Source organism: Glossina fuscipes, unplaced genomic scaffold, assembly GCF_014805625.2.
Source record: "Glossina fuscipes isolate IAEA_lab_2018 unplaced genomic scaffold, Yale_Gfus_2 1, whole genome shotgun sequence".
Classification (NCBI taxonomy): Eukaryota; Metazoa; Arthropoda; class Insecta; order Diptera; family Glossinidae; genus Glossina; species Glossina fuscipes.
The window spans coordinates 47,068,877-47,095,965 of NW_023998415.1; the positions used below are offsets into that span (position 1 = coordinate 47,068,877).

The 27,089-nt window shown below is 32.9% G+C and overlaps 5 protein-coding genes across 5 annotated transcripts in view; 3 read left to right on the forward strand and 2 right to left on the reverse strand.

Moving 5' to 3' along the window:
* LOC119631305 (phosphatidate cytidylyltransferase, photoreceptor-specific) overlaps nucleotides 1–6,685 on the forward strand; it is a 10,937-nt gene extending 4,252 nt beyond the window's left edge. The window contains exons 2-9 of the mRNA XM_038023388.1: nucleotides 3,230–3,354; nucleotides 4,255–4,351; nucleotides 4,435–4,611; nucleotides 4,685–4,877; nucleotides 4,972–5,267; nucleotides 5,342–5,473; nucleotides 6,275–6,409; nucleotides 6,495–6,685. Of these exons, the coding sequence (XP_037879316.1) occupies nucleotides 3,230–3,354; nucleotides 4,255–4,351; nucleotides 4,435–4,611; nucleotides 4,685–4,877; nucleotides 4,972–5,267; nucleotides 5,342–5,473; nucleotides 6,275–6,409; nucleotides 6,495–6,572 (1,233 nt within the window). The 3' untranslated portion in view covers nucleotides 6,573–6,685. The remainder of the gene's footprint in view (nucleotides 1–3,229; nucleotides 3,355–4,254; nucleotides 4,352–4,434; nucleotides 4,612–4,684; nucleotides 4,878–4,971; nucleotides 5,268–5,341; nucleotides 5,474–6,274; nucleotides 6,410–6,494) is intronic.
* Nucleotides 6,686–9,274: 2,589 nt separating this feature from the next.
* On the reverse strand, nucleotides 9,275–12,010 carry LOC119632343. The gene has a single exon (XM_038025195.1). The coding sequence runs from the start codon at nucleotides 11,883–11,885 to the stop codon at nucleotides 10,893–10,895; it is 993 nt and encodes a 330-aa protein (XP_037881123.1). The 5' UTR covers nucleotides 11,886–12,010; the 3' UTR covers nucleotides 9,275–10,892.
* A 982-nt stretch (nucleotides 12,011–12,992) lies between these two features.
* LOC119631438 (helicase POLQ-like) lies at nucleotides 12,993–18,476 on the forward strand. Its single transcript, XM_038023631.1, has 9 exons — nucleotides 12,993–13,783; nucleotides 13,849–14,027; nucleotides 14,084–14,357; nucleotides 15,564–15,769; nucleotides 15,830–15,975; nucleotides 16,049–16,505; nucleotides 16,620–17,501; nucleotides 17,702–17,836; nucleotides 18,241–18,476. Exons 1-9 carry the CDS (start codon nucleotides 12,994–12,996, stop codon nucleotides 18,325–18,327), a joined length of 3,156 nt encoding a protein of 1,051 aa, XP_037879559.1. The 5' UTR covers nucleotide 12,993; the 3' UTR covers nucleotides 18,328–18,476.
* A 3,556-nt stretch (nucleotides 18,477–22,032) lies between these two features.
* On the forward strand, nucleotides 22,033–23,766 carry LOC119644974. Its single transcript, XM_038044716.1, has one exon. It carries the CDS (start codon nucleotides 22,033–22,035, stop codon nucleotides 22,408–22,410), a length of 378 nt encoding a protein of 125 aa, XP_037900644.1. The 3' UTR covers nucleotides 22,411–23,766.
* Nucleotides 23,767–24,721: 955 nt separating this feature from the next.
* LOC119645110 (nucleolar and coiled-body phosphoprotein 1) overlaps nucleotides 24,722–27,089 on the reverse strand; it is a 36,746-nt gene continuing 34,378 nt past the window's right edge. The window contains exon 10 of the mRNA XM_038045024.1: nucleotides 24,722–25,240. The gene's annotated coding sequence lies outside the window, so the exon portion shown is untranslated. The remainder of the gene's footprint in view (nucleotides 25,241–27,089) is intronic.

The window sequence follows — 27,089 nt, forward strand, 5'->3', positions numbered from 1 at the left end:
TCTCTCTCTCCCTCTCTCTCTCTCTCTCTCTCTCTCTCTCTCTCTCCATCTCTCTCTCTCTCTCTCTCTCTCTCTCTCTCTCTCTCTCACTCTCACTTATGTGTCATAACAGGAATGGGGACATTTCTGCTTTGTGGCGGTTATATAAGCTTTTGTTGGAATTTTATTGGTTGCAAGCAGGTCTCCAATTAGTCATTCAGAATCATATATGCATTGAACGAACTTTTAGATACTATAGGAACATATTTGGAGGTGATTTCAGACAAATAGTTTTTTATATGCTTATCGTAGACATATTTGTGGGCGGTTTGCGTAAACTGATATCATATCTAAATCTATAAGTATTGTAAGTATTGTGTTAGAGTGACGCTACTTTTGCTTTTGGCGAGCAATAGAAAAATCTGGATTTCCTTAACTGTAACTTGTAAATTAATGATCGGAATGTCATGAGACTTCCACGTATTTCGTTTGACCCAAAATTCAAACGGATTCAATAATAGTCATCAGATGTACTTACTGAATGACATATTGCAGTGCGAGAGAGAGCAAGATAGCGATTTTTTTTTTTTGGCTTTTTGCTTTTTCCAAGTGACATCAAAAGTTTGTAGAATTCTCGCAAATTATTGCAAATTTATTGAAATTCAAAGTTGATTTACCCATTTCTCTCCGTCCGTCTGTCTGCATGATCTTCGTTGTTGGCACTCTCCTGATCGCAAACTTGAAGATATTGACTTTAAATTTGGTGGACATATCGAAAATTTTTGCACGCAGGTTGGTATTGAAAATGGTCTAAATTGGTCGGAGCAAAAGACGACAGTGGAGCATAAACTGAACGCAACTTCGTTTTTCTTAAGAAAAAACGAGGTATGTTGGTAAACTAAGTTGATACGACGAACTTCTTTTTAATGTCTGCAGTTCTTATTCAAAATTGCATTCCATGATTGAAGGCATGCTGGACGACTGCTTGTTGAACTTTAATTAAGGCGGAGGATTTAAACGATCAATAAAAGATCGTGCTTAAATGAAGTTCTATGAAGTTAGAGGAAGATCGTCAGTGATTTATGAACTACCGATAGAAAAGATCTGCTTAAGCCAGAATGGTTAAAAGAAAACATTACATTGTTTAGGTGAGAAATCCGGTGACGTCCAAATTATTACCTTTTTCCGACTATGGAACAGTGCATACTTCTTGTAGAACAACTTCAAAAATGCGTTCAGATATATTGCAGCATATTGACTTTGTCGCTGTAGTCATTTCAAAAGGGACCGTGATTATTACACTCTATGTCGCTTATGGTACAAGATATATTAGTTTGGGGAAAAAGAAATCCATTATTTTTTCGGTAAATGGCTGCACTGTTAGATTTCTCGTAAAGTATCGATCAAACAATTTCAGATTTATGCTCGTTGGAAAGGTGACATTTCGCAGTAAAAAAAATTCTTTTGCTGTTTTTTGTTTGGTGCATTCAGTTGTGAGTTACAGCGTGTTAAAAATGGAAGTGAACAAAGAGAAAATTCGGTACATTTTACAGTTTTTCTTTGACAAAGGCGAAAATGCAAGCCAGGCGGCTAAAATTGTGAATGGTGTTTATGGTTCCGATACTGTAACAGCCAATTATGTGCAATTTCGGTTTCGTAGATTCCGTTCAGGAATTTTTGATGTTAAAGATGCACCTCGCACAGGTAGGCCGGTCGTCGAAAATGTCGATAAAATCGGAGAAATGATCGAAGTTGACCGGCATGTTAGCAGTCGTAACATCGCCCAGGAGCTAAAAATCGACCATAAAACAGTTTTAAAGCTGGATTCAAAAAGAAGCTCGATGTTTGGGTGCCACACCAATTAACAGAAAAAAACATGATGGATCGAATTTCCATCTGCGAAGCCTTGGCCAAACGGAATGAGATAGACCCATTTCTTAAACGGATGGTGACTGGAGATGAGAAATGGATCATATACGATACGGTCATGGTCAAAGAGCGGTGAAGCACCTCAAACGGCCAGGAAGGTTTTGCTATGCGTTTAGTGGGACTGGAAGGGGATTATTTATTATGAGTTGCTTCCATATGGCCAAACGCTAAATTCTGATCTCTACTGTCAACAACTGGACCGTTTGAAGATAGCGATTGACTAGAAACGGCCAGAATTGGCCAACAGGAGAGGTGTCGTGTTCCATCAGGACAACGCTAGGCCACACACATCTACAGTGACTCGCCAGAAACTTCGGGAGCTTGGTTGGGAAGTTTTAATGCATCCGCCATACAGTCCGGACTTGGCACCAAGCGATTATCGTCTTTTTCTTGCATTGCGAAATTTCTTTAATGATAAAAAATTGAAATCTAGGGAGGATTATGAAAATCGACTACTAGAGTTTTTTGCAAATAGAGACCAGGACTTCGATGAGAGAGGCATTTTGAAGTTACCTTTAAAATGGCAACAAATCATACACCAAAACGGTGCATATTTGACCCAAATCGGACAATCCGAAGCGTGTTAAATAAAGTACTGAAGTTCATATAAAAATAATGGATTTCTTTTTCCCCAAACTAATATTAAGATTTGTATGTGACTTAGGGTAAACTCACGATTGATTCTGAATTATTTTCTGGGTCCATCTTTCTCGGTCTATTTTTTGAAGCCGATGCTACATCGGAGATGCTAATGAGAAGTAAGGTTTTATTTGGGAAAAGAATGCAATCTTAAGAAAATTTTTATAAAAATACGATCAATAATAGTAGTTGGATGTAAAATTTAACTGTATCAAATTTGGGCTAAGTAGATTCACTTTTCCAATATCACCGCTTACAGGAGTTCGCATTAAAGAAAAGAGTATATATATAAAAAATTTGATATAAAAAAATAATTATATCAATATAGAATCACACAGGTCTATTTTTTGGATCCTATTCCATTTAAGAGTCGTTGTGAAAAGTGAGCATTCATATGGCAAAAAAAGTCTTAAGTTTTAATATTTTGCGATCAAAATTAATTCACAATAGAAAATTTGCCTTCAAAATTAACTGCTGCACGTACGTCAATTTATTGGATCTCGTTTCGTATAGGGATTATCATAAAAGGTGGTCCTTTCCAGGAAACTAAAGTGCAACCTATAAAATCTTATCATGAAAATGAATAGCAAATCAAATGAAGTTGTGTGTAGAGTAGAGTTTAATGGCCGACCTTCCTTGTAAGACTCTAACGATTTTATCTCTTTTTATTATTTTATTTTAGATTGATTCCGAAGAAGAAAGATTACCAGAAGAGAAATTTGTGGATGATTTGTCAAAATCAATACCGCAAGGCACAGACAAAACTCCGGAAATATTAGATTCAGCTTTAAAGGATTTACCCGACAGGTACGTGATTTATATTTATAGGTTACATTAAATAACGGAGTATTATATGGATATTATGAAGTTAGTATTATGATGATGATCTTCCCCTTATTCCACCGCAAAAATGGAACTGCGATACTTTATAATGTTGACTGGACATAGTCGATTGTATCCATGTTGCACAAGTTATTGGGCAATTATCTAACTTTCAAAAATTTACTCTGCTCCCAGCGTATATTGTGTTGCGTGCGTGCGCTTTGATCGATTTGGCGCATTTTTAATACCAACCTGCATACACGAACTTCCAATCTCTTTGGCAACTTTGAAGCTGATATCTTCATTTCGCGGCTTGTTTCGCGGCGAATTTTCAATGCAGACGTTGCCCAGACGCACAGACAAACATATTTAGACCAATTTCATATTGCATAGTTTATATGGTCTCCAAACCTATCTTCTGCTTTTATTCGACAATAATTAATAGAATTTATGACTTTATGACATTATAAATCGATATCGATCTAAAATGTGATACAAATAATACTTTGGATTACTTAAAAGACTAGATCGGGGAAGTGGCACTCCTAGATTTAAAAGTATATTTTTTTGATCTAATAGCCGCGTTGGTGGATATAATGGATCGTCTCTAACTTGAACCCAAGCAAGCCATTTATTTATTTTCCGATAGATTAGTTTGAGCGATGGAGAACAATTATAAGGTTATTTAATTGTTTGCTTTTAGATAGATCCGGTCTTATTTTCAATAGGAGACTCTTGTAGCACTTAACAACACTGTAGGGAGTAGTAGGCTTATTAAAATAGAATGATTTATCTATATGGTTAATTAAAAGTAATTAAAATCGAAACGAGAACAGCAAAGTTTTATTAATTTTTGTTTTCTTTTTTTTATTTTTAAATTGTTAGATGGAAGAATTGGGTAATACGTGGTATATTTACTTGGATTATGATATGCGGATTTGCACTTATTATCTATGGTGGACCGCTGGCATTAATGGTGACTGTAAGTTACATAAATTATCATCAAATTTAAAACATCGGATAATAATACATTTTAATTTATTACATTTTAATTTTATTTGTTAGACTTTGCTTGTCCAAGTGAAATGTTTTCAAGAAATTATATCGATTGGCTATCAGGTATATCGTATACATGGTTTACCTTGGTTCCGAAGTTTGTCTTGGTATTTTTTGCTTACCTCGAATTATTTCTTCTATGGCGAAAATTTAGTTGATTACTTTGGTGTGGTCATTAATCGTGTGGTATAGTAGCTAATAACGAACACTGCCAAATCTATAAGTGTTTATTCAAATTTTTTACTCGATTGCTTTTTAGGAATATTTAAAATTTTTAGTGACTTATCATCGCTTTCTTTCATTCGCCCTCTATTGCATTGGCTTCGTTTGGTTTGTTTTGTCATTGGTCAAGAAATATTATATGAAACAATTCAGTTTATTCGCCTGGACTCATGTCTCGTTGTTGATCGTCGTAACGCAGAGTTATTTAATAATACAAAATATATTTGAAGGTAAACGTTTTTTTACATTAATTACATTTAATTAAAAATATATCGCAAAAAATATACTATATATGTATATAAATATATAAAATTATAATTTTAGGTTTAATATGGTTTATTGTACCGGTTTCGATGATAATATGCAATGATGTTATGGCCTATATGTTTGGTTTCTTCTTTGGTAAAACTCCGCTAATTAAATTAAGCCCGAAAAAGACATGGGAAGGTTTTATCGGCGGCGGTTTTGCTACCGTTTTATTTGGATTGCTTTTCTCTTACATATTATGTCATTATCAATACTTTGTCTGTCCCATTGTATATTCCGAAGAATTGGGCAGCATGTCGATGACGTGCCAACCAAGTTATTTATTTACTCCGCAGGATTATAGCTTGAAAGTGGTAAGTTTTAATTATTGTTGTTCTTCGTTTTTCAAAATGTAATGGAATTTTATATGAAAATTGTTTCTTTGCAGTTGGGAATAGGTAAAACTATTAGTGTATTTCCATTTATATGGCATTCCATAGCCTTGAGTTTGTTCAGCTCGATAATAGGGCCGTTTGGTGGCTTTTTCGCTTCCGGTTTTAAGAGAGCTTTCAAAATTAAGGTACACCTCTTATTACAAATATTACATATAATAAATATCAAATAATTGCTCGTAGATCAATTATTAGCGCTAAATTTGATCAACAATCGTTTGAGTGATGAAAGAAAAAAAAAAACAAGGAACTAATCAAGTAATAGGAGTTTTCCATAGTTACTTCCACTGTCACTTTCAAGTTTATTTGCCTAATATTGATTTATACGGATTTTCCAGAGCGAATTGATTTAATTACGTCGCTTAGTTTTATCAGCCTCATTAGGCTAAGTCCGTAAGCACGCAGGCAGTACCGCTACAAATGTTTGGTTAATTTTCTCCTTTTTCTTCTGAAATAATAATAAAATATTCGATTTTTTATATCGAATTTAATTAGTTAATGTCTCGATGCTTAAGCTTCAAATTGGGGATTCATTTTTCTTAGTTACTAATAGTTGAAAACTTACCATCTCCTAGTTATATTCTATGATTTAACGAAAGAGCAATACATAAAAACAAAAAGAGAGGATTATAAAAATTGTGCATTCAAATATTAATGAAATGACGCGAAATGAAAGACCGCAGAAGACTTAAGCTCGCAAGAACCGTTATATTATGTAAATTATGAACGTAACTATAATTAAGTTATAGTTATGAAATTCCAGTTGGATTGAAAAAAAACGATGACGACACATCCTTCAATATGCAATATGATTGATTCCAAGATCACTTATCGAATCGTTTCGGGCAAACTAATATTAGTGAAATGTGTTTTTTTTTTTTTTTTGTTTTTTAATATGCGCATTATTCATAATTTTTAAATTTACGCAGGACTTTGGTGATATGATTCCCGGTCATGGTGGTATTATGGATCGCTTTGATTGTCAATTTTTAATGGCCACATTCGTTAACGTTTACATTTCCAGTTTTATAAGAACTCCTTCTCCTTCCAAATTGTTAACTCAGGTAAATTAAAATCATATTCCCATTATTTCTCTTATCACGTGACATACTTTATTCCCTTCTTATTCGTCCTTCTTCGCTTATATAGATTTACAATTTAAAACCGGAACAACAATTGCAAATTTATAGTGCACTCAAGGAGAATTTGTTTGATTTGTTAACTTAAATTTTCGTATACATACCTACTATTACTATCTATTAGACAGAGAGGGAGAGAAAAAAAAAATAAATAAAAGAAAGAAAGAGAGAGAGAGAGAGAGAGAGAGAAGAAAAACAAACAAACAAACAAACAAGAAAATATGTATTCATATAATTTTTTGAATATTTTTTTACATGAATCGATGAATATTTATTAAATATATTATTATTTTTTATTTTTATTTTTTTTTTGTTATGTTTAATTTTTATACATATACATATACACATGCAGCGAGTCTAATTAATATTGGGTTTTTTCGCTCGACAAAAAGTAGACGCTTGTTAAACCTAGTCCTCCACTATTCAAACATAAAAATTTATTTTACTATTTTGTACTACAAGGGAATACATATTAAAACATAAACAATGAAACAAACAAAACATTATTCCGGTAGATAAGAAAATTAAATAACTTCAAGTACTCAAAAAACATACCGTCATCAATATTAGTTTTTTTTTTTTTTCATATATCAAAAATTACTATTCAGCGGAATATCATTTTTGCTTAAACGTTTTGACATATTATGCACAATTTTTCATGCGTAGGAAACAGGGATGTTAATTCCATTCCTCTTGTAGTGCATTTATCAGTTCTTACACGGACTAATTCGTCCCACATATTTTAGATGGTGTTCATGCCTGGTGATTTATGGAAGAGGGTGAAGCACTTTGAGGCAGTTATATTAGAGTAATTTCTGAATTAAAAGGGATTTACACTACTTGAGGCCGTTATCTTGATAGAATTTGAATGTGTCCAAAATACCAAGTTTGTCCTCACTTTCTTTCAAATTTCCCTTGTATACCCTTAAATACGCCTACGGAAACTGACTGAATTGAAAAACAGACTACAAGAGGATTGGAGTAAGATCTTTGTTTCCTACACACGAAAAATTGTACAAAATATATCAGAACGTTGAAACGACGTTAAGCAAAACGAATACCCCACCGAATATTAATTTGTAATTATATACGGTTTTTTACTTTCGTATCCTTTCTTCTATGAAAAAGCCCAATATTAGCGAAGCTACGTTTTTGAAGTTGTCGAAGACATTTAATTTTCGTGTCTACTGGAATAAAGTTTTTTTTTTTTTTTTTTATATATTATGTACTCCCTAGTAGTGCAAAACAGTAAGTATGTTTGGACGGACTGTCGACTAGGTTTAACAAGTGTTTATTTTTTGTCGAGCGAAAAAGCCTACTAATATTAATGAGACTTACTGTATATGTCTCTATATTAAACGATTAACTCAATTCTAGCCGAAATAAGCTTTAGCTAATTTACAGATTTTTTTTTCTTTTTTTTTTTTTTTTTTTAATCAACAAAACATTATTATTGTTTTTAATAATGAGAATTTTTTGTTGTTTTTAAACAAATGATTGATTGTTGAAGTTTAGACATTCTTTAATAATTTTAAATACTGCTTTTAAATGTAACGATAGTAAAATAAATTTACACAATAAATATATGTCTAGTTTGTCTTTCGAATTCATTTTGTGTTAAGTTTGGTTTAATGCATAATTTTTAAATTAAAAAATCTCTCAATTGAATAATTAATAATTTTAAAATTTTTTAAATTCATAGGTGAAGGTATTTATAACCTAAGAAAATAGCTTGTAAATTCGTCAAAGTCATTTCACACTCGTCGATAATAGGAGAGAAGAAAGTTTAAGTGATTTCTGTTCAAAATTTAAAGCCACTAAGACACAAATGTGATTTGCAAATTGGCAAATGGCAGAAAGAGATTTTCTTTTATTAGCATCGAGCAGTAAAATTTTTATTTTTATAATTTCTTTTGTAGCGAAATAATTTAAAATTTATTATTATAATGTATGTAATATTAAAAAATATATTTAAAAAAAAAAAAAAAATCGTTTGTTATTTTTAAGTGCAATATTTATATAAAGTAATTTCGATATATATTTTTGTTTTCTTATTTATTTTTAAGGTAGACATTTAAAATATTCGGTTTGTAAAAACAGTTGAAGACTACTATAAAGTATTTAAAACTTTTCACCACAGACGCAATATTTCAAAAATTTATTTAAGTTGTGGAGTTGTGGTAATGTTGTAGCCGGGAGAAATCGTTTCAAACATCATATAACATGTCTTCTAATAGTTGTTTCCAAAGGAACCCTCTATGCAATAGAAAAATTGATTTTAGAATTTATTCTATTACACGTAGGATTATGTATGTAATCCTTTATATAATTTCAATAGTTATTGTCGTTATTTTTGCTAACTGCAATTTTTTTCAAATTTACTTTAGGCATATTCTTCATGTCCATCAAATGCGACATAAATTTTTCGCAATTTTTGTCTTAAGAGCTTATGTACATACACGCTAGCGAAGAAAGCCCGGGTATTTGATATATACCATCGCTTGTAACGATCAAATAGCTTTACTACATTATTTGAATACAAGCAAACATATACTTCGATTTCAAGATTATGGGAGAGGAGTCGACTTTAACAGACTACGGCTGTCGCTTCTTTCATTGATTATTGCAACACTTACTGTAGCAAAATTGAGAAGAAAATGTTATACTTGTTGGTTGGCCAGATGGGATGTAAGCCGAGCGCAATGGACGAAAAACTAGAACTTAATAATCTATAAATAAATAAGGTTCGTTTAAAGATAGTTTTGATCGTCCGTAATTAGTTTGCGCTGCTTTTTTTTTTTTTTACTTTATCACGTTGAGGTAATCAATATATACAAAGCATACAACTTTTTTAGTGTTCGTGTAGATAAAAAGATCTCGACTAACAACTCCATCGTCGTCGGCTCAAATCTCATATGCGATAGAGTTTGCGATAGAAGCCAACAGATAGCACTTAGATTCGAGTGCTTTAAGACTTTAAGTCTTACAATTTATTTCTCTGCCTAAATTAATGTATCGTAATCACTACGTTATTAAACTTTAAGATAATGTGAATTATAGTCTTTTAAGAGATAATGGGAATAATTTCCATGTTAAAAGAGCGTACAATATCAAAGTCCTTCGGATAAAGTGTTATAAGGACAACTTAGCTTTTAACATTGCCTTGTGGGCGAATTTTTTTGTTTTTAATTGAATGAGATCCCATAAAACAGCCGAAGGCCTTCGAAAGCAAGTTTTTATATAAACGTATTTACGTATTTATATATACTTACAATATATATATATATATATATATATATATATGTGCATATTATCAGCTAAGAGCGCACCTACTGGCGCCCAGATTTCGTCTTTAAAGGGCTACAGCTATTACTACAACTCGAACGCTATTCAGATATTAGACCATTTGTTACACATGCCTAAGTTAATGAAGAATTTTGTTTATACGGATATGTATATTTAAGGGATTTTACTGATTATTTGTAAATGTTACAAGCGGGTCGAGGCACTTAAAGATTGGATTTTATCGTGAATTTCGTAACAGGTGCATACGTCGTTAGGCAGGATGTCTTTTTTTTTCTTTCGTTTTCTTATTTTTTACAACATTAAAAATAGAAAAAAACTTGAAATTATTTTCCTTGAAATGATCAAAGACTCAAAATAGAGAAGGGAAGAAATCTCCTAATGTATAAGGATTATTTATTTGTTATGAATTGAAATGAGGAAAGAGAATTCTTATTGTTAAAAGCAATTAAATCTTAAACAGAAACAATCGCATTCATATAAAATCATTAATTACTATATGTTATGTGTATTTGTGCGTTAAAATCTTAATTCCTTCTGTAGTTATCTCACTCTTTAACACACTGGAGTATTAAAAAACTAAAATGCTACAAAAAACAAAATTAATAAATAAATAATAAAAAAAAAAGAATGAATAAACTGAACAACAATATTTAGATATAAAGGAATATTTTGATGTTTTACTTGTGGAAAAATTCCAAAAATTACATACTAATAATATTTTAATCATAAGTGAATGTCTGTCTTGTAATTAAATTGAATACAAATTTTTGAAAACGTAAATAAACCAATGGTGTATTTAAATGTAAAGCATTTTTCTTTCTCTAATAATCAGTGTAAATCGTAATGCTTCTTACATCCACATCAACAATTTTGTTCTTGTTTGACGAAGTTGATATCAAAAAAATAAATGAATTTTCTTCTCTTTTTTTTTGTTTCAAAAGTTATTGATATCTTGCATCCAATTGACTGGTTAACATAGGTTAACATTTAATAATAAAATTTACTTTAATTCTAATTTATTATATAATCGCATGTTCGCTGGTTTCGTAATTTATTAAGTAATTTTACGCCTATTGCGTTTCACGGTGTTATTAGCTGACAGCTAGGTAGGGGGCCGATTATTTTTGGATTTGGGAATCCGTTTCGGTGGCTGCGCCCTTCTCAATAATGCAGACGTCTCAGGAAGGCCCCTTCTGCCAACTGCGGCACTGGTGCTAGGAGAAGATAATGTACTCTTTCGGAGTACTGTTGACACAGTATCAGATCTATGTGTCCATATGAATTCATCGTATATACAATCTTCCTCAAATTCAATTAAGAAATGCATTCGTTGCATTCGCTCACGCAATGAAAGCAGAACTACATTCAACAAAATTGTCTGGAATTGATAACGATATTGTATGTGCTGGTTTTGTAGGCGGTATAATCGGCCAGAAGTTCGCATTTTCCCGATTAAATGATTGTCTAGTAATTCGACTTGTGAGCTAACTTTTAATACTAAAATAGATATGCCGTCTGGTGCTAGAATTTCTTCGCATTGTACAAAGTGGATTATACGCAATCGCCGTAATTCCTCACGAGCCATGCGTAAGCTACGATTAAGTGCTGCCATCGTACGTATTTGCAAATTAAGTAACCGAGGCTCTTGAGCACTTTCGATAATCTCCTCGTCGTCTTCGCTTTTAGGATTAGCTTTATTCAACTTCGAATGAATACATTTTATCGTTATCAAAAGGATCAGCAAAATTATAATACCGACTATTGAGAACATAGCCTTCCATAATAAACTGCCGAGTATCTTTTCATTTTGGTAATGTGGTGCTCTTAGCGCATAATCGACAACATAATTTGAAAGGATTCGAACGCAAGTCTTGGCATTTAAATCTTGGGATTGTACACCCGCCGGTATAATTATTGTTTTAAAGCTCGTGTCTTTTAATGGAAAAATAAATCTTTTAAAATATTTCCATATATTGTTATCGACCTCTTGGTTCTTTATATGCTTCAGACATTGCGTAACCATTTCATATAAATAATGAATACATGTTTCATCCTTAATGAATCCCGCGTTTATGGATTGACAAACTTCCTCCATTTAAATGCTCTTAATTGAACTTATTTACAAAATATTAAATTTATGTAAAATATTAATAAAATTTGAAATTTTCCGGCAAGATTTTAAATTTTCTGAGTTCCTTTGCGATGTAAGGCTTCGCTTGCTATGTTACCATATTCTTGAGAAGTATTGAGAAGTAAAAATGAGAAAACTTAGCATTCAAGACATGATATGCAATGTTGATATAAATCAATATAGAAAGAGTAAAATTTAAAAAATCAATCTAGGCATAAATGAACCAATTAAAGAATTGTACAAAAAAACAAAAATTTTAAAGAAATTGTAATATCCGCATATATTCGATCTAGGGGACCCATTTGTCCACATAACGTAAAAATAGAGTTTATAAAAATCTGTCTCCCCCCCCCATTAGGCAAAATCAATTATCTAAAATTCGAAACATACATAAGTCCAATTTAAATGATTCCTAAAGCAAGCGAAGGACTAAACGCATGGAAAACTTCAGGACATCGATAGGATATTTGAAGCAAAAGTTAAGGAATATGAGTGAGTAAATCTAGCTCGAGCTCGTTTCCTCAATTGATTGAAATTGCCTTTCTCGATGTGTATACGTTATTACATCGTAATAACCAATAATAGTAATAGGTAGTGTAAATTATGTTTATTTATTTTCGAGTGTTTGGCATCTGTTGCTTGCTTCTATTTGTACACATGTCTTTTAAAAAATATATAAGACGGAAGCCGATCAAATATAAACGAGAATTGCGCTTTTATGCTCTGGATACGAACATTCTGTCACTAGTTTGGGAATAACAATAATTTTTCCTGCAATTTGGAGGTTTTCCACTAAATGGAAAAAGCGCTGAATCATTATAAAAATGAAAATAATACCAGCGATTAATATCCACAAAATCGCAAAAAAGAGAAGAGTCCAGAATGCGATGTTATTTTAATAAATACCTGTTAAGAAGAAGAAGAAAAGAATATCAGCTGAATTTGGTGAGAGAAATGGCGGTTAATTTGTATGCTCAAGTGAAAATACTACAAAGCCTTCGAATATAAATAATTGAATGCAATGGAAACGTTGAATTGAAGTCTTTTAAGTAAAACATAGAACTGGTCAAGTATGTCTAAAAATAGGCGGTCTTGGGAACGGCATAATGAAAATGATAGACAAAATAAGAAAAAAAAATCTCTTGAGCCGTCTAATGCCAGTGTTTTATGGTCTGAAGCAGACAATACCCTCTTCGCGGATGTTAAATTGAATAATTCTGTGTATAGTGATCAGCAAAATAAGCAACAATTTCTTAATAATAATTCAGATAACAGTTTGTTCAATGCGTTAATAATACCTACGGATAATAATACCCCTACTAATCAAAGTGCAACCCCATTAACGCAAATATTACCCAATATTGACGGCAATGATACATTGTTTACAGAGATTAATTTGAATGAATTACTTGAAAAAAAAGATAACAATGGACAAATGGAATCCATTAAACCGTCATCCTGTGATGAAAACGACAATTCCTCATTTGAAGATGGGCTGCAGAATACCCAAAGATTTCTAAATGACGTAGCTTTCAAGGTTCCCGAGCGAATAACTAGTATTCGTAATGTTGCGAAAGAAAATCAAGCATTTATTGAGGAAACTAATGTCAATGCAAATAGCTTTGTACAAGGCACCCAGTATGAAACACGAGAAGAAATACAAAATCGTATTCTAACGGATGAATCAAACAGAACTCATAATCAGCTTAATCAGCAGTTAGAGAATTTGTCCAGTCTGAATTGGGAAACACAGCTATTTGCCGAAGTTCTAGACATGGTTCCTAATAAAGGTCACTTTTACGGCCTGCCCGAAAAAGTAAAGCAAATGATTTTCGAGCATAAACAGATTAAAAGCTTATATGGTAAGCCAATGTAATAATTATGCTATAGGAAAATGGACAACTGTTTTTCGTCTTTTTTTTTATAGAATGGCAAGATGAGTGTTTAAATTTGCCTGCTGTACGACAACGTAAAAATTTAATTTATGCCTTGCCTACTAGCGGTGGCAAGACATTGGTAGCCGAAATTCTTATACTGCGCGAATTAATTTGTCGAGAAAAGAATGTTCTATTTATTTTACCCTATGTATCGATTGTTCAGGAGAAGGTTTGTATCTAAATGAAAAATTTTGGGAAAATATTATTGCTTTTTTCTTTATACAGGTCAGCTCTATGTCCCCATTTGCTATTAATTTAGACTTTTTAGTCGAAGAATACACAGCTGGCAGGGGTAAATGCCCGCCGATACCCCGCCGAAAACGTCAAAGTGTCTATATAGCTTCAATTGAGAAAGGATCCATATTATTTGATAGTTTAATTGAAGCTCACAGAGCCAATGAAATTGGTTTAGTGGTTATTGATGAATTGCATTTGGTGGGTGAACGGGGACGGGGATCAACTTTGGAAATTTTATTGACAAAAATTATGTATTTGAATGGTAAGTGAGGCACAATAGTATCTCAAATTAAATTCATATGTTAAGAAACCTTGAAGGTATACATTAGCTTTAATATAGGTGCTCGACGAAATTTTAGCTTATACAATACATGCATAACAAATGAGAACGAATATACGCTTATTTTATAAAGTTCTACAAAACATGCATAACAAATGAGAACGAATATACGCTTATTTTATAAAGTTCTACAAAACATGCAAAACAAATGAGAACGAATATACGCTTATTTTATAAAGTTCAAAGGCGAGAAAGTGAATCTTGGTTTGACTACACTTCATTTTAAAGAATTTTTTTTCGCTAATTGCGACGTTGTCAATATCCCAATATAAATGGGGTTGATGTTCTTAAACAGGCCAATAAAAGCTAAGTTATTGAATTGAAAAAAAATCACGCTTGATTATATTCTTATATCTCCCATTAGAATTGTGTTAGATTGATTGTGACGTTTATAAATACTCTTTAGGGATGACTTAAGGTGCACTTATTCTTGTTGAGTAGGAATACAGAGACCGATTTAGCTTTGTGTTCTTATACGGAAAGCTTTATTTGAAAGAAAAAGACTTTAATTTCAATTTTTTCATTTTCACTACCATCTAAATCGGTTTCCGATTCACTTCAGATTTAAAACTTAGTGATACTGACCGAAGAGTTGGCCATAATTATAAGAAAATCGTCTCTAAAGTAGAACAAGTGAAAACATAATAGTGGGCTACAGCCCACTATTAAATGGCCTACACCAATTTGCCTGATACAAATATTCACGTAATGACTTTTCAAAATAAGGTATGATATGGGAAGTGGTCGAAAAAGTAGTCCGATTTGAATCTTCCAAGGTAGGCAAAATTCACAAAAATATTCTATAATTTACGACCTGTAGGTTGAATGCAACAGAACAAAACGGTACCATCCAGATCACGTGCTATTGGATAACATTTTCATAATGTATTGACGACCTTTTTCATTTAAATACAAGCTTTGCCTCCTAAATTATCTTAAGATGAATTATAGTACTATATATACATATAGTACGTTGAAATTTGGATTGAATGTTTGATCGTTCGGTTCATTAACTTAACCATAATTAACGAAAAAATCCTTGAGGCAGATACATATGCGATGCGATTTTCTTAGTTTTTTTAATCAATTCTTTCTTCCTTCTTTTCTTCTTATATTGTTCTTATTCAGCCAATATACAAGTGGTTGGAATGAGTGCTACGATAGGTAACTTAGCTGAACTATCAAAATTCTTAAATGCCGATGTTTACACAAGAGGTTTTCGTCCTGTGGAACTCAAGGAATACGTTAAATGTGGTTGCGATATATTGGAAATCAATTTGACGGAAAAGTCTCTGGAGGAAATATTCGTTTATAAACGGACTGTTAAGTTTAATGTAAGCCTTTTCGAAAAAGTTTTCCGTTTTTTAAATAAAAAACTTTTTGTTTTATTTAAGTATAGCGAAGCAGTGCTCCGCTCTGATCCAGATCATTTGGCCGGCCTAGTTGCTGAATGTTGTCCAAAAAACAATTGTTTAATATTCTGCTCGTCACGTAAAAATTGCGAAAATGTAGCCGTTTTATTAAGTCGTATTTTGCCAAAGTAGCTATCGCGAATTGCTTTCCATACCTTTTTACCTTTAAACGTTTTTCTTAATTTATATCATTTGTTTAAGACCCAAATTCCTTGATTATCGTAAACGTGATAAAGATGATCTAATGGATGCTTTGGATAAAGTTTGTGGTATTCTAAGTCCTGTGTTGGCTCGCACAATACCATATGGCGTTGCTTACCATCATTCTGGCTTAACTACTGATGAACGTAAATTTATAGAGACTGCTTATCGTCTTGGAACATTATGTGTGATATGTTGTACATCAACTTTGGCAGCTGGTGTTAATTTACCCGCAAAAAGGGTTATAATAAGAGCTCCTTATGTTGGCGCAGAATTCATGACCTTGTGCAAATATAAGCAAATGGTTGGTCGTGCTGGACGCGCCGGTTTAGGTGAAGCCGGTGAAAGCATTTTGATTTGTTCTAGTCGTGACAATATTCGAGTGGGAGAAATGTTATTCTCACCCATGGATAAAGCTTGCAGCTCATTAGATTTTCAAGGACAAGCTGGTATAAAGGTAACTTTTCTTATTAATTCAATGATATAGATATAATATATATATATATATATATATATATATATATAAATATACATGTTTCTTTTTTATTTATATATTTCCCTTCAAATTTAGTCATTGGTTTTAAGTGCTATTGGCTTAGGGTTGGCTTCTTGTCCCAGTGATTTATACCGTTTATTTGGGCTGACATTATTAGCAGTTCAATCTGAACAGTTGCATGTCTCGGTGGATTCTATGGTTAGGGATATTTTAAAGAACATGTTTAGAAACAAAGTTTTAAAGATGTCTACTAGCCAGTCATCCATTAAAGATGGAGCGGATATTGTTACCTCACAAGATATACAAAACAAAGTTGACGTCAGCCAACTAAATGAAAAGAAATTAATTATAAGTAAAAATTCTCGCTTTGAGCTAACTACAATTGGCAAAGCCGCTTTTAAGGCAAGCGTAGATTACGTTAAAGCTTATGCTATTTATAACGAGCTTAAAATTGCTCAAAAACATTTAATACTGACCAATTTTGCTCACATCCTATATCTGGTAGTTGCCTTCAATTCAAATGCAAATGCAGATGACTTATTTTCGGCGGATGCTTCAATTCTTTTTCGAGCCTACGAACAGTTGGATGATATAACGCGAATGCTCTTCACACTTATAGGCTTCACTGAAGCTCACGCTGCCAAGATGGGTAAAACTATGTCTATTCAAGGACCATTAGAAAAGCAATCGAATCGTTTGTACAAAGTTTTAATATTAAACGATATAATCAATTTGATGCCATTGCCGACAGTAGCTACTAAATACAATATAGAACGCGGCCTTTTGCAAAGCCTAACCGGCCAAACTACGGCTGGAGCGAACGCTTTGATACGGCTATGCAATGAGATAAATGAATTCTGGTGCTTTAATGCATTATTCGATCAACTTGCTAAAAAAATAGATAGATGCGGTACCTTAGAACTGGAGCCCTTGTTGGAATTGCCTAGCGTGAAAACTGTAAGTAAAACTTAATATAAATCGTCTATATATAAATTTTAAATTTAAAAAGAAATGAGACCACTTACTTACCAAGCATCTATGTAGCTTTGTTTATATATATAATTTATACGTGAATTTAATGAACACGTTGCGAACTACAAATAGGATTGCTGATTAGTGATCGTATTGTATTTTGTTATATCTATTTAAATTTGTAGAATCGAGCTAAACAACTATATACTGCCGGCTATAAAACGATTGAAGATATAGCGAAAGTGCGCCCCATTGATTTGGTGAAAAATATAGAACATATGCCTATGAAAGTAGCAAAAGAAATTGTATCCGCTGCGAAGGTAATTATTTTAAATTCACAAGCTTTCCTTTAACTCTCAATCTCAAAACCATCATATTTATAGCAGCCCGAAATTGATGCGTAATTCTGAATCGATTTTCCTAACTATTCAAAATTTGTGTAGATAGTTCTAACATTTTTGCAACACTTTTACAAGAAATTTGTAGAAACAATTTATCCTGCGACCTATGGCTTTGTGAATAGATCGAATGTCGCAAAATGTTCGTCTTTTTTTGCGGTATTCGTTCAATTCAGCTATGACGGGCTAACTGTTTTTCGATTTTAGAATATTATTTTATAAAGGTTATGTGTTATAGATTTTGATGATGGGTGTATGGGAAATTCGCCCGGAAAGAGGTTTTGCGTTTTTTGCTTTTTTATTTTTTTACTTTGTAATTTTTTTAGATTATAATTATGAAAAGATTGGATCATCTTGAAGAGGAAACGGAAGCGCTTAAAGTTTGTCTCAGACCAAATAATTGGAATGATTAATAAAATAAGTTCGCATAGCAATACTACTTACATGATACTACTTAAGTGATATTTTTAAGAAAACTTGTTTTATAAACACACACTTGTTTTATAAATAATTAAAAATTGTACTTTTATTTTTCTATTTATCAAAACTTTCTTTAACACTATTATTAGCCATTAATATGAACGTTATTATATATATATATATGTTTTTTTTTTTTAAAGAACCTGAATAAAATTTCTTTTAAAGTTTACAATAATTGTACTACGCAGTTTCGATACTCTATAAATTAACTACATTCCGAAATCGATTTATACATCTCCGTTTGTCCGCACATTAAAATAGTCATAATGCCATTCGAATTTTATCTAATATTTTCTTATATTTACTGGGTAGATGTTTCAGCATTTTAAGAGTTTTAGCTTAGGGCAATGCGATGGGTTTTAAATTATTGCTCAACGATTAGTTAACAGCCAATACTGTTTGTGTTAAGTCTTCCGCCTTTTATTTCAAGGCGATGTTGTTCGCCTATAGGTTGTTCCATCAATTTCCTGGACAAGCACAACATGAGACACAGGCAGGCGCGTTGTTTTCCCTTCTAGCTGGCGCTGCTGGTTGTGGATGCCTCTTAACTCAAGAAAAAAATATTTTCCCGCCAGACACGTGGCTCCCTTATAAAATAACATGAGATTGCTAATTGGTTAGCCTTAACAGCAACTTTTCTCATATTTGAATTGCAATTCATAATCACATTTGGCCGGCTAACGTTGACGTTGTTGCCTTCTTTTCATCCTCTTTATACAATTTTCATAATATAATATTAGATCAGTATAATTCTTAGCTGTGTTGGCTGACAACAGACATTCGACCGTTACGTGGTCAATATGTTTATGATTGGAGAATTCGTGATCTTGATTAGAGTTTTAATAAAGCGTGATACTTAAATTTCAAGATCAGCTTTAATCGGCTATTGGCCATAGAACTTTTTAAATACAAGTTTTAAGAGAACTGTAATAGAAAAGTAAGATCTTGGAATAAATTTGAAAGAGACGCATGAAACTTACAAAAGTTACACGAACGTTGGGACGAATAATCGTTACTTATCTCCTCGAATATGATTTTATTATTTTTATAATTATTTTAAGCGATACGACGACTCTTTTTTTCTCTTTCGTTGGAGACCATTATAATAGTTACTTCCATGTATTTTGATCAGCGATATCTATTGGTAAAAACGATCAAATAAGGCGAAGTATCAAAGCTTAAAATCGATGATTTTCCTCTTTCTCGACATCAAGTACCAGTTTTCAATTTAGTACTATTCAGCTATTCAGTGTATACAGACGTTTTGAACCGTCACAATATCGCGACTTTATTGCTTCCCAAGCCCAAAGAGATGTGCGTTAGTTCAGAAGAGCCATTCACATTGACACCGAAGCGGAATGTTTATGGCCATAAAGTTTTGCTGTGCATGTGATGGAATCAGCAAAGTATAGTATATTACGAGCTGTTAAAATGGAACGAAACTGAAGACTTGTGAACTATACAGTGTTGCAGCTCGAATCGGAAGTTCCGCCGCAGCCAGCGTACTTAGCAGACATAGCTTCTTCTGATTACCACTTGTTCAGATCGATGCAGCATGGCTTGATTGGTACGCGGTTTCACAATGCTGAAGAAGTGTGAAAATGGGTGGATGGTCGGGTCGCTGTTAAACCAATATTCCAATTTTGACGCGGCAACGTCATTATTGAAAATATTGTGATTAATATATATTGTAGCAATTTTTCTCTATAAATGCCTTTTTTAAGTGCAAGAATCTAAACAAATACACATTTGTCGAAAGCAGATATACGATGCAGGAAATCTACTGATGCATATTAATGACTTACCACTAATAAATGTGCAGACGCTGCATATTCTCGGGCGCACTTTTACCAACAAATATCGTTGGAAATTAGACTGTCTTCGCTTAAAAAATTCTATTTTAACAAGGGTGAATTTCATACAGTATGTTGCTTGGAGAAGCCATGCGCATATTAACACTATTGCTTGTCTTACCAAAATGCTTGTGTTAAGCAAGATTGATAATTTATGGCAATAGCTGCAAATCTAATATCAACATCCTTAAACCGGTCTATCACCAAGCCGTCAGAGCAAGTTGTTATGCTTTTCGGACCACGCCCATAAATAATATTATAATTGAAACTGGTTTCCCAACTTTCGAAAATAGACTTTATGAGTTAAAAGCTAAAATAGTCCCCAAGCTTCTTAATTCAAACAAATCTATTCTCGGTGATGACATGAGAAAGATTATTATTGCGAGGAAAATTCCAAAGTCACCATCTTTAATTGACTATTGTTGGTACGCCGCAAAACAATTGAACATTCCCTCAAAAACTTTTCGCTCTTTTGGTGTGAAACCTCCATGGATTTTGAAAGACTGCTCTTTTGACATCTCGCTGTCTATGCACAAGAAAGAAAATACTCCAAATTACGTCTTCAGGAATCTAATAGCCGAAAAACCCCAAATATTGGTACTGGAGTACTGGTTGGAATCTTTTATACACAGACGGCTCAAAATCTTCTGGTCTGTCTACTGCTTGTGCCGTGGTAGATGCTACAGGACAGGTTTTTCTCAATCACATGTTTCACGAAAGTACTTCAACTTTCACAACCGAAGTCAGAGCTATCCTTCACGCTGCGAACCTTGCCCATAAAAACAAACTCAAAACCGTCATTGTTACTGACAGTTTATCTGCATTACAAGCTATTCGGAATCCTTCGACTTCGAGATGGAACACCATCAACGAATTACGGAATATAATTACAAAACCCCGCGGGAAAAATTAAAATGTTATGGGTACCAAGTCACCTCGGTTTATTGGGAAATGAGCAGGCTGATCGAGCGGCAAAGGATGCTGCTTCTGCTCCTCTAATAATGGATGATGTCATGGAAATGGTGGATCTTCAAAGATACATTGGACGAAAAGTTAAAGAGAAAATTACATAAGAAAATCTGCAGTACCATCATCAACACTACTCTTCCATTAATCCTCAATTAACTCCACCTTTATATCCAACAAATGTTGAGAAAACCAAGATCCTAACATTTTCAAAAATTCGCCTTGGTCATACAATTGCAACTCACCAATAGATCTTGATGAAGTCTTCCTCCCCAATCTGCGGTTATAGACAAACTCTTACTATAAAGCACATTCTCTGCGACTGTCTTAACTTTTCCTTGGCTAGAAGTATTGTATTTGGAACGATTAACCCTTTCGACATTCTAAAATCAGTTTCAGAATCGAACATCAATTCTATATATTACTTTATTAATACTACTAAGCTCATTATCCAATGTACATTTATTCAAATTAGAGCCAAAAGCCTGTGTTGCTAGTGCTCAATGTTTTTTTTTTTTTTTTTTTTTAGTCTAAGAATTTGTTTCATTAGTCTAAAATTATAATAATAATAATAATAATAAGTGAAAAAATGATCAAAATACCTGCAAGCACCTAATAGAATCATCCAAGTTTATATGCGTTCACAACTAGCGTGCTAAAGAAAAATTTCAAATTTTTTCATTTATTACAGAAATTTTGTTGTCATAAATGATTTTGAAAAAATTTTTAAGGAGATAAGTTAATTTATTGAAAATTTTAGTAAATTTTAAAAATTTGTAGCGGAATTTCGAAAAGCTTTAGTAAATTGAATTTGTAAACATGCCCTTAATTAAAAGTGAATTATTATCTGGTGTTTTAAGTGATCTATGTTATCCGATAAGTCTTAGAGAAATCTTTAAGAATATATGTCGTCATCATCCAGAGGTCTCCACACACTTTCTTACGAACATTAAAACTGCCATAGATGCTGGGATGCGCTACGGTTATGTCGATAAAATCAATGATCAATATCACGCCTTGACTTACAGTGTCTTTGAAGACTTGAGTGATCAACCGTCGCATTATGAATTAGAGCGTAGCGATTCGTTTGTGATTAAGCCTCTGGACTTAAGTTGTAGTGGTATGAGCGAAGCAGTGGATACTGACCAATTGGGCAGTCAAAGTGATGAAGGCGCTGGTAAAAATCAAGATAATTAAAACAAGACTATGTGTTGTCATAGCAACAATCAATTGAGTCTATTAAAATTCCCTCCTACTCCAGTGCAATTTTTCCATATTCGCACAATCGCTGTCGTTAACGCATTACTCGTGGCCGTAATCGTTGAAAGTCTATTAGCCTTTTTGTTCACTCCGTAATTCATAAAATTTGTACAGTAATGCCAGTCCTTTAATAAACAAATTTTGCGTCTCGAATTAAATAACATAAACTAATGCATGATTTCAATTTTATTACATAGTTGGCATGCGCAGTTAAATCCTTTGCGAGGCAAATAATTGATTTGCATTCAACATCTTGAAAGTGGATTTAATGAAAATGGCGAATATGATTGATCAAGATTAGCCTTTATCGCGATACAAATATCTCAAAATTCCTACAACCTATACAGTACTTTAGACCATCTTGCCGAGATATTAGTGTTCATTTCTTTATTTTATTTTTGATTCTGCGTCGACTGGTATTGTGATGGATGCAAAAAAAAATTGACTTTTATTTTGCAATTCAAAGATGACGTCATTGTAAGCCTGGTTTTGACAATCTATTTTTCGGGAAACGAAGATGTGTTCGAATATAATTCCTATTTCTTTTTCATCAAAGATTTTTGCAACCAAAAATGTCACTTTCATGCATCTGTCAAAGACAAGAAAAGATCCAACTATCCTTTCCGGGCGATTTGGGATGAATGTCGAAATTTTAAGGAAATAATTTCGCATAGGTAATGTGTTTTTTTCCATCTTTTCTAGAGGATTCCAATCATCTGAGAAATGAATTGATGGGTTAATGTAGTAGTGTCACCACGTAGATGGTCTGGAAATGTGTTTTCGGTGATTGGAAGAAGTGCAAACGTTATAGTGACATTTGGCTCGTCATTAGATACGCTAGAGCATTTCGTTTAATACACTTATTTCATATAATGACTTTTCAAAAGAAGGAGTGGTCGAAACAGTAGTCCGTTCTGCACCATTTTCCATAGCTTTCGCTCTTAGGATAAAACACGTCAGAGTAGCAAATTGCGACCTGTAGGTTGAATGAATATATGAAAACAAGACAGACGGACAGACAATACTAGACCGATGTGAAAATTAATTCGGAATGGATCGGTATAATGAAGAGATGAGTGTATTTTAAACGGAGCCTTATTTGCGGAATGGTCGAAAGAAGTAGTCTAATCTAATCTACTTGCAGCAGCTTTCGTCGTTGCACCAAAACACGTCGACTTATTAAATGTAATTTAGAAGATGATTTTGAATCGATTGGTAAAGCAAATTGTGGACACGTTACTAAATACTCATGTATCATAAGTGGCGTAGGTTGTAAGACGAAAAAAAAAAAAACAAGTGAGGAAATTATATTCAATCGTGACCGAATCTTTTATATCCTTCGCAGTTAGTTATCTTGTAAAAGGGAAGGAAAATGAGAGCACTAAGTTCTCATGCTGTATAATATCGAGTGGGCGCGGCTGATTTTTTCTATTTGCAAAATTTTTGTCGAATAGGAGTGTGGGCGTTGTAGACGTATCTTTCGAAAAGTTTACGTCAATTCCAAATTCTTTAGCCGATTTGTAGGCATTTCGTTAACGTTAATTTATGGGGGTTCTTAAGCTTGATTCTGCGCCTCATAAATGTATTCAAAAAAACAATTAAATTTTAATACACTTTATTACACTATAGTAGCGGTGGTCAATTTTTTCCATTCCCGTACAGGTGCTACAACATCATCGATAAAATATTTGTTCAATAATTTGTACATTAATCTGCAATAGATTATGAGTAATGAGCAAAAAGACAATTTTTTATTCCTTTTGAAAAACAGCGGAGCTTTCAGTTCACGTGATACTGTGACCGTGTCCATTGATCGATTTGGCCCATTTTAAATCCCAACCTGCGTGCAAGATCTTCCAATGTTTCTGCCAAATTTGAAGTCGATAACTACATTTCGGCGGCCAATAGAACGTTTACGCCAAGAGACATTACGCAGACGGAGCGACGGACATGCTTGAATCGATGCAGAATTTGAAGCTGATAGAGAATATATATACATATATATTTTGTGACGTCTGTAATGCTTCCTTCTGGGCGTTGCAAACGATTTGACAAAACGAATATACCATAATCATGAGTTATCCTTCGGTGATCGGTGTAAAAGTGAGGAGAATTTTAATTTTATGAATTTAGAAGGTAGCATAAAAGTTGTATAAATATTTAAAAACTTGTGTATATTTTTAAAAAATGTTTAATAATTTTTCTTCTATTTATTTCCATGGTAACGTGCGTGCTATTTATGTGCCATATGACTGTTTATATATCAATTAAAGTTGATGGTGGATATTAAAAAATAAAATGAATAAAAATTTTCTGTTGTTTTTCTTACATACATACATGCGGCATAAATATAGGAAAATGATCGAAATAATTCTGTCGTTTACAAATAATACACGTTACGTAAACGTTAACAAAAAAAAAAAAAAAAAAAATTAAAAACTAAAAAAAAAGAAAAAAAAAAGAAAAGAATTTATTATTTTCTGAACTATAAAATTATTACATTTTAAGACAAAGACAACTTTGTCCTTTGATATCACGAAGTTTGAGTATTATTTCATTTTCGTTTTTTAATATAATAATTTAAGAAGAGTCCTTATAGCATTTATTTTAAAGACAGTACTTTTACTAAAACTTGCAAAGTGCAGACACGCTCTTAGCTAATCGTAACAGGCAAATCGTAAAACTTTTTTTTCTTTGTTGTAGGCGCGATTTATAAGATTTTATACACTTAATATGTTGCGGCAATATTTACAGTTGATAGGAAAACCTGCAAATTAATAATAAAATAATATAGAAATAAATAAAGTGCATTAAATAGAGTGAACAGATAGATTTTGAATTTCAATTATACATAGAAAACAAGTAAGAACATTATCGTCGGGCAAGGCCGAGGTTAGATACCCTATATCCCATTTATACGCTCGTTTTGGTAATAATGTAACAAAACTTGCAAAGCCGGCATATTAGAGGATGTCCAGAACATCGTATGGCTTGACCCAATTTTGTGAACTTAATTTCCTTCCAAAAAATTTGATCATTTTTCAGTTTGCATCATAAAAAAACTAAAATTTAGACTTTGCACTCCATATAAGGGCTTGCTTTTCATAATAAGCCTTCTATATATATATATATATGTTAGAATCTAAAAAAGAGACCTATTTGATCCAAATTCCCTACAGTTATTTTTTTGGCTAAATTAGTACTACTATGAATCAATTTTCATCTTAAATATTAAATATTAATTCGCTTTTCTTATTGATGAGAAATCTTATATGGCGTGGGGTTCAAGAAATAGATCCATATGTTTCATATTTGGTTCGCTTATGTCTAATCGCTGCCATGAAAAAATTGTTCATAATAAAACATTAACAATTCGGCCTTTTTGGCATATAAGGATTTAAATGCCCTAAGAATCGTTATGTGGTATCTAAAAAATAGTTCTACGTAGTCCGAACTCGGTAAGGTTAATACCTTTATTAATTTACTCTTATGATTTGCAATCTTTTTCCATATAATGACTTTTCCAAATGAGGCGTTATGGGGAGAGTGATCGAAAAAGGGGACAGGTTCGAACCATTTTCAATAGTCTTTATCTTTCCGTCAAAATGCTTTAAAAATTGCGATCTATAGGTTGAGCAGAAAAACGATATGGGCATCCGGACATACAAGCGTATTCTAATAAAGGCTCCATTCCTTTTACTTTTTACGCACGTCCGGGTAAACTTAACATAGCCTGCATCACATGTGGTGTAGGGTATAATTAATATAAATTCACATCCAACGTTATAGGGTTGTTTTGTTTTCAACCATTTTTAAATTACAAAAGTAGTCATGATTTTTACTAGTGATCACCTTCGGCCACAAAATGCTTCCTTTAGATATTAATTTGCTGACATATTCCGTAATAATTTCGATTTTAATATCGATTCTAGCGGCAAACAGCTAATTTCAAGTTGTGCTTGTAGATCATATAAAAGTGAAAGAATACAAGAATCGATGGAAATTGCTCCACGACTTGGACGGAGTTGACGGATCCTCTTGTATAACATTTAATTCGAGTTACGCGACTAGGTAAGTCGTTTATCGTACATGTAAAAAGGAAGGTAACGTAAAATACAAGAATTTTATAATCGCTTTACATAGAATGTTCAAAACTCATAGCAAGTGCAAAAGTCATAATAGTCGGGTAAGGCCGATTAAATATTTTACACCATTCTAGATCCCTTCGTCTGATAGAATTCTTTATTTATTTTTCTGATAAAATGTCAAATATTGCTACTTGTTTTATGGTAGCCCTTATATGAAACTGAAGGGAAGTCAAATTTACCAAATTTTAATCTTCTTGCCTGAAATCACACTATTCTCGTTATAAAGTAGACACGTTGTCCATCTTTATTTGATAAGGCTTCTATGAAAAGCTATTTATACCCACCACAGAACGCTGAGGGGGATATTCATTTTTTTAATACGTTTGCAACGCCCAGAAGGAAGCATCATCAGAGACCTCGCAAAGTATATTTATTCCTGATCCGTATCAAATTTTAAATCGATTTAAGCACGTCCGTCTGTTTATCTCTGCGTCACTCCGCCGGTGTAATTTCTGTTTTAATTATTCT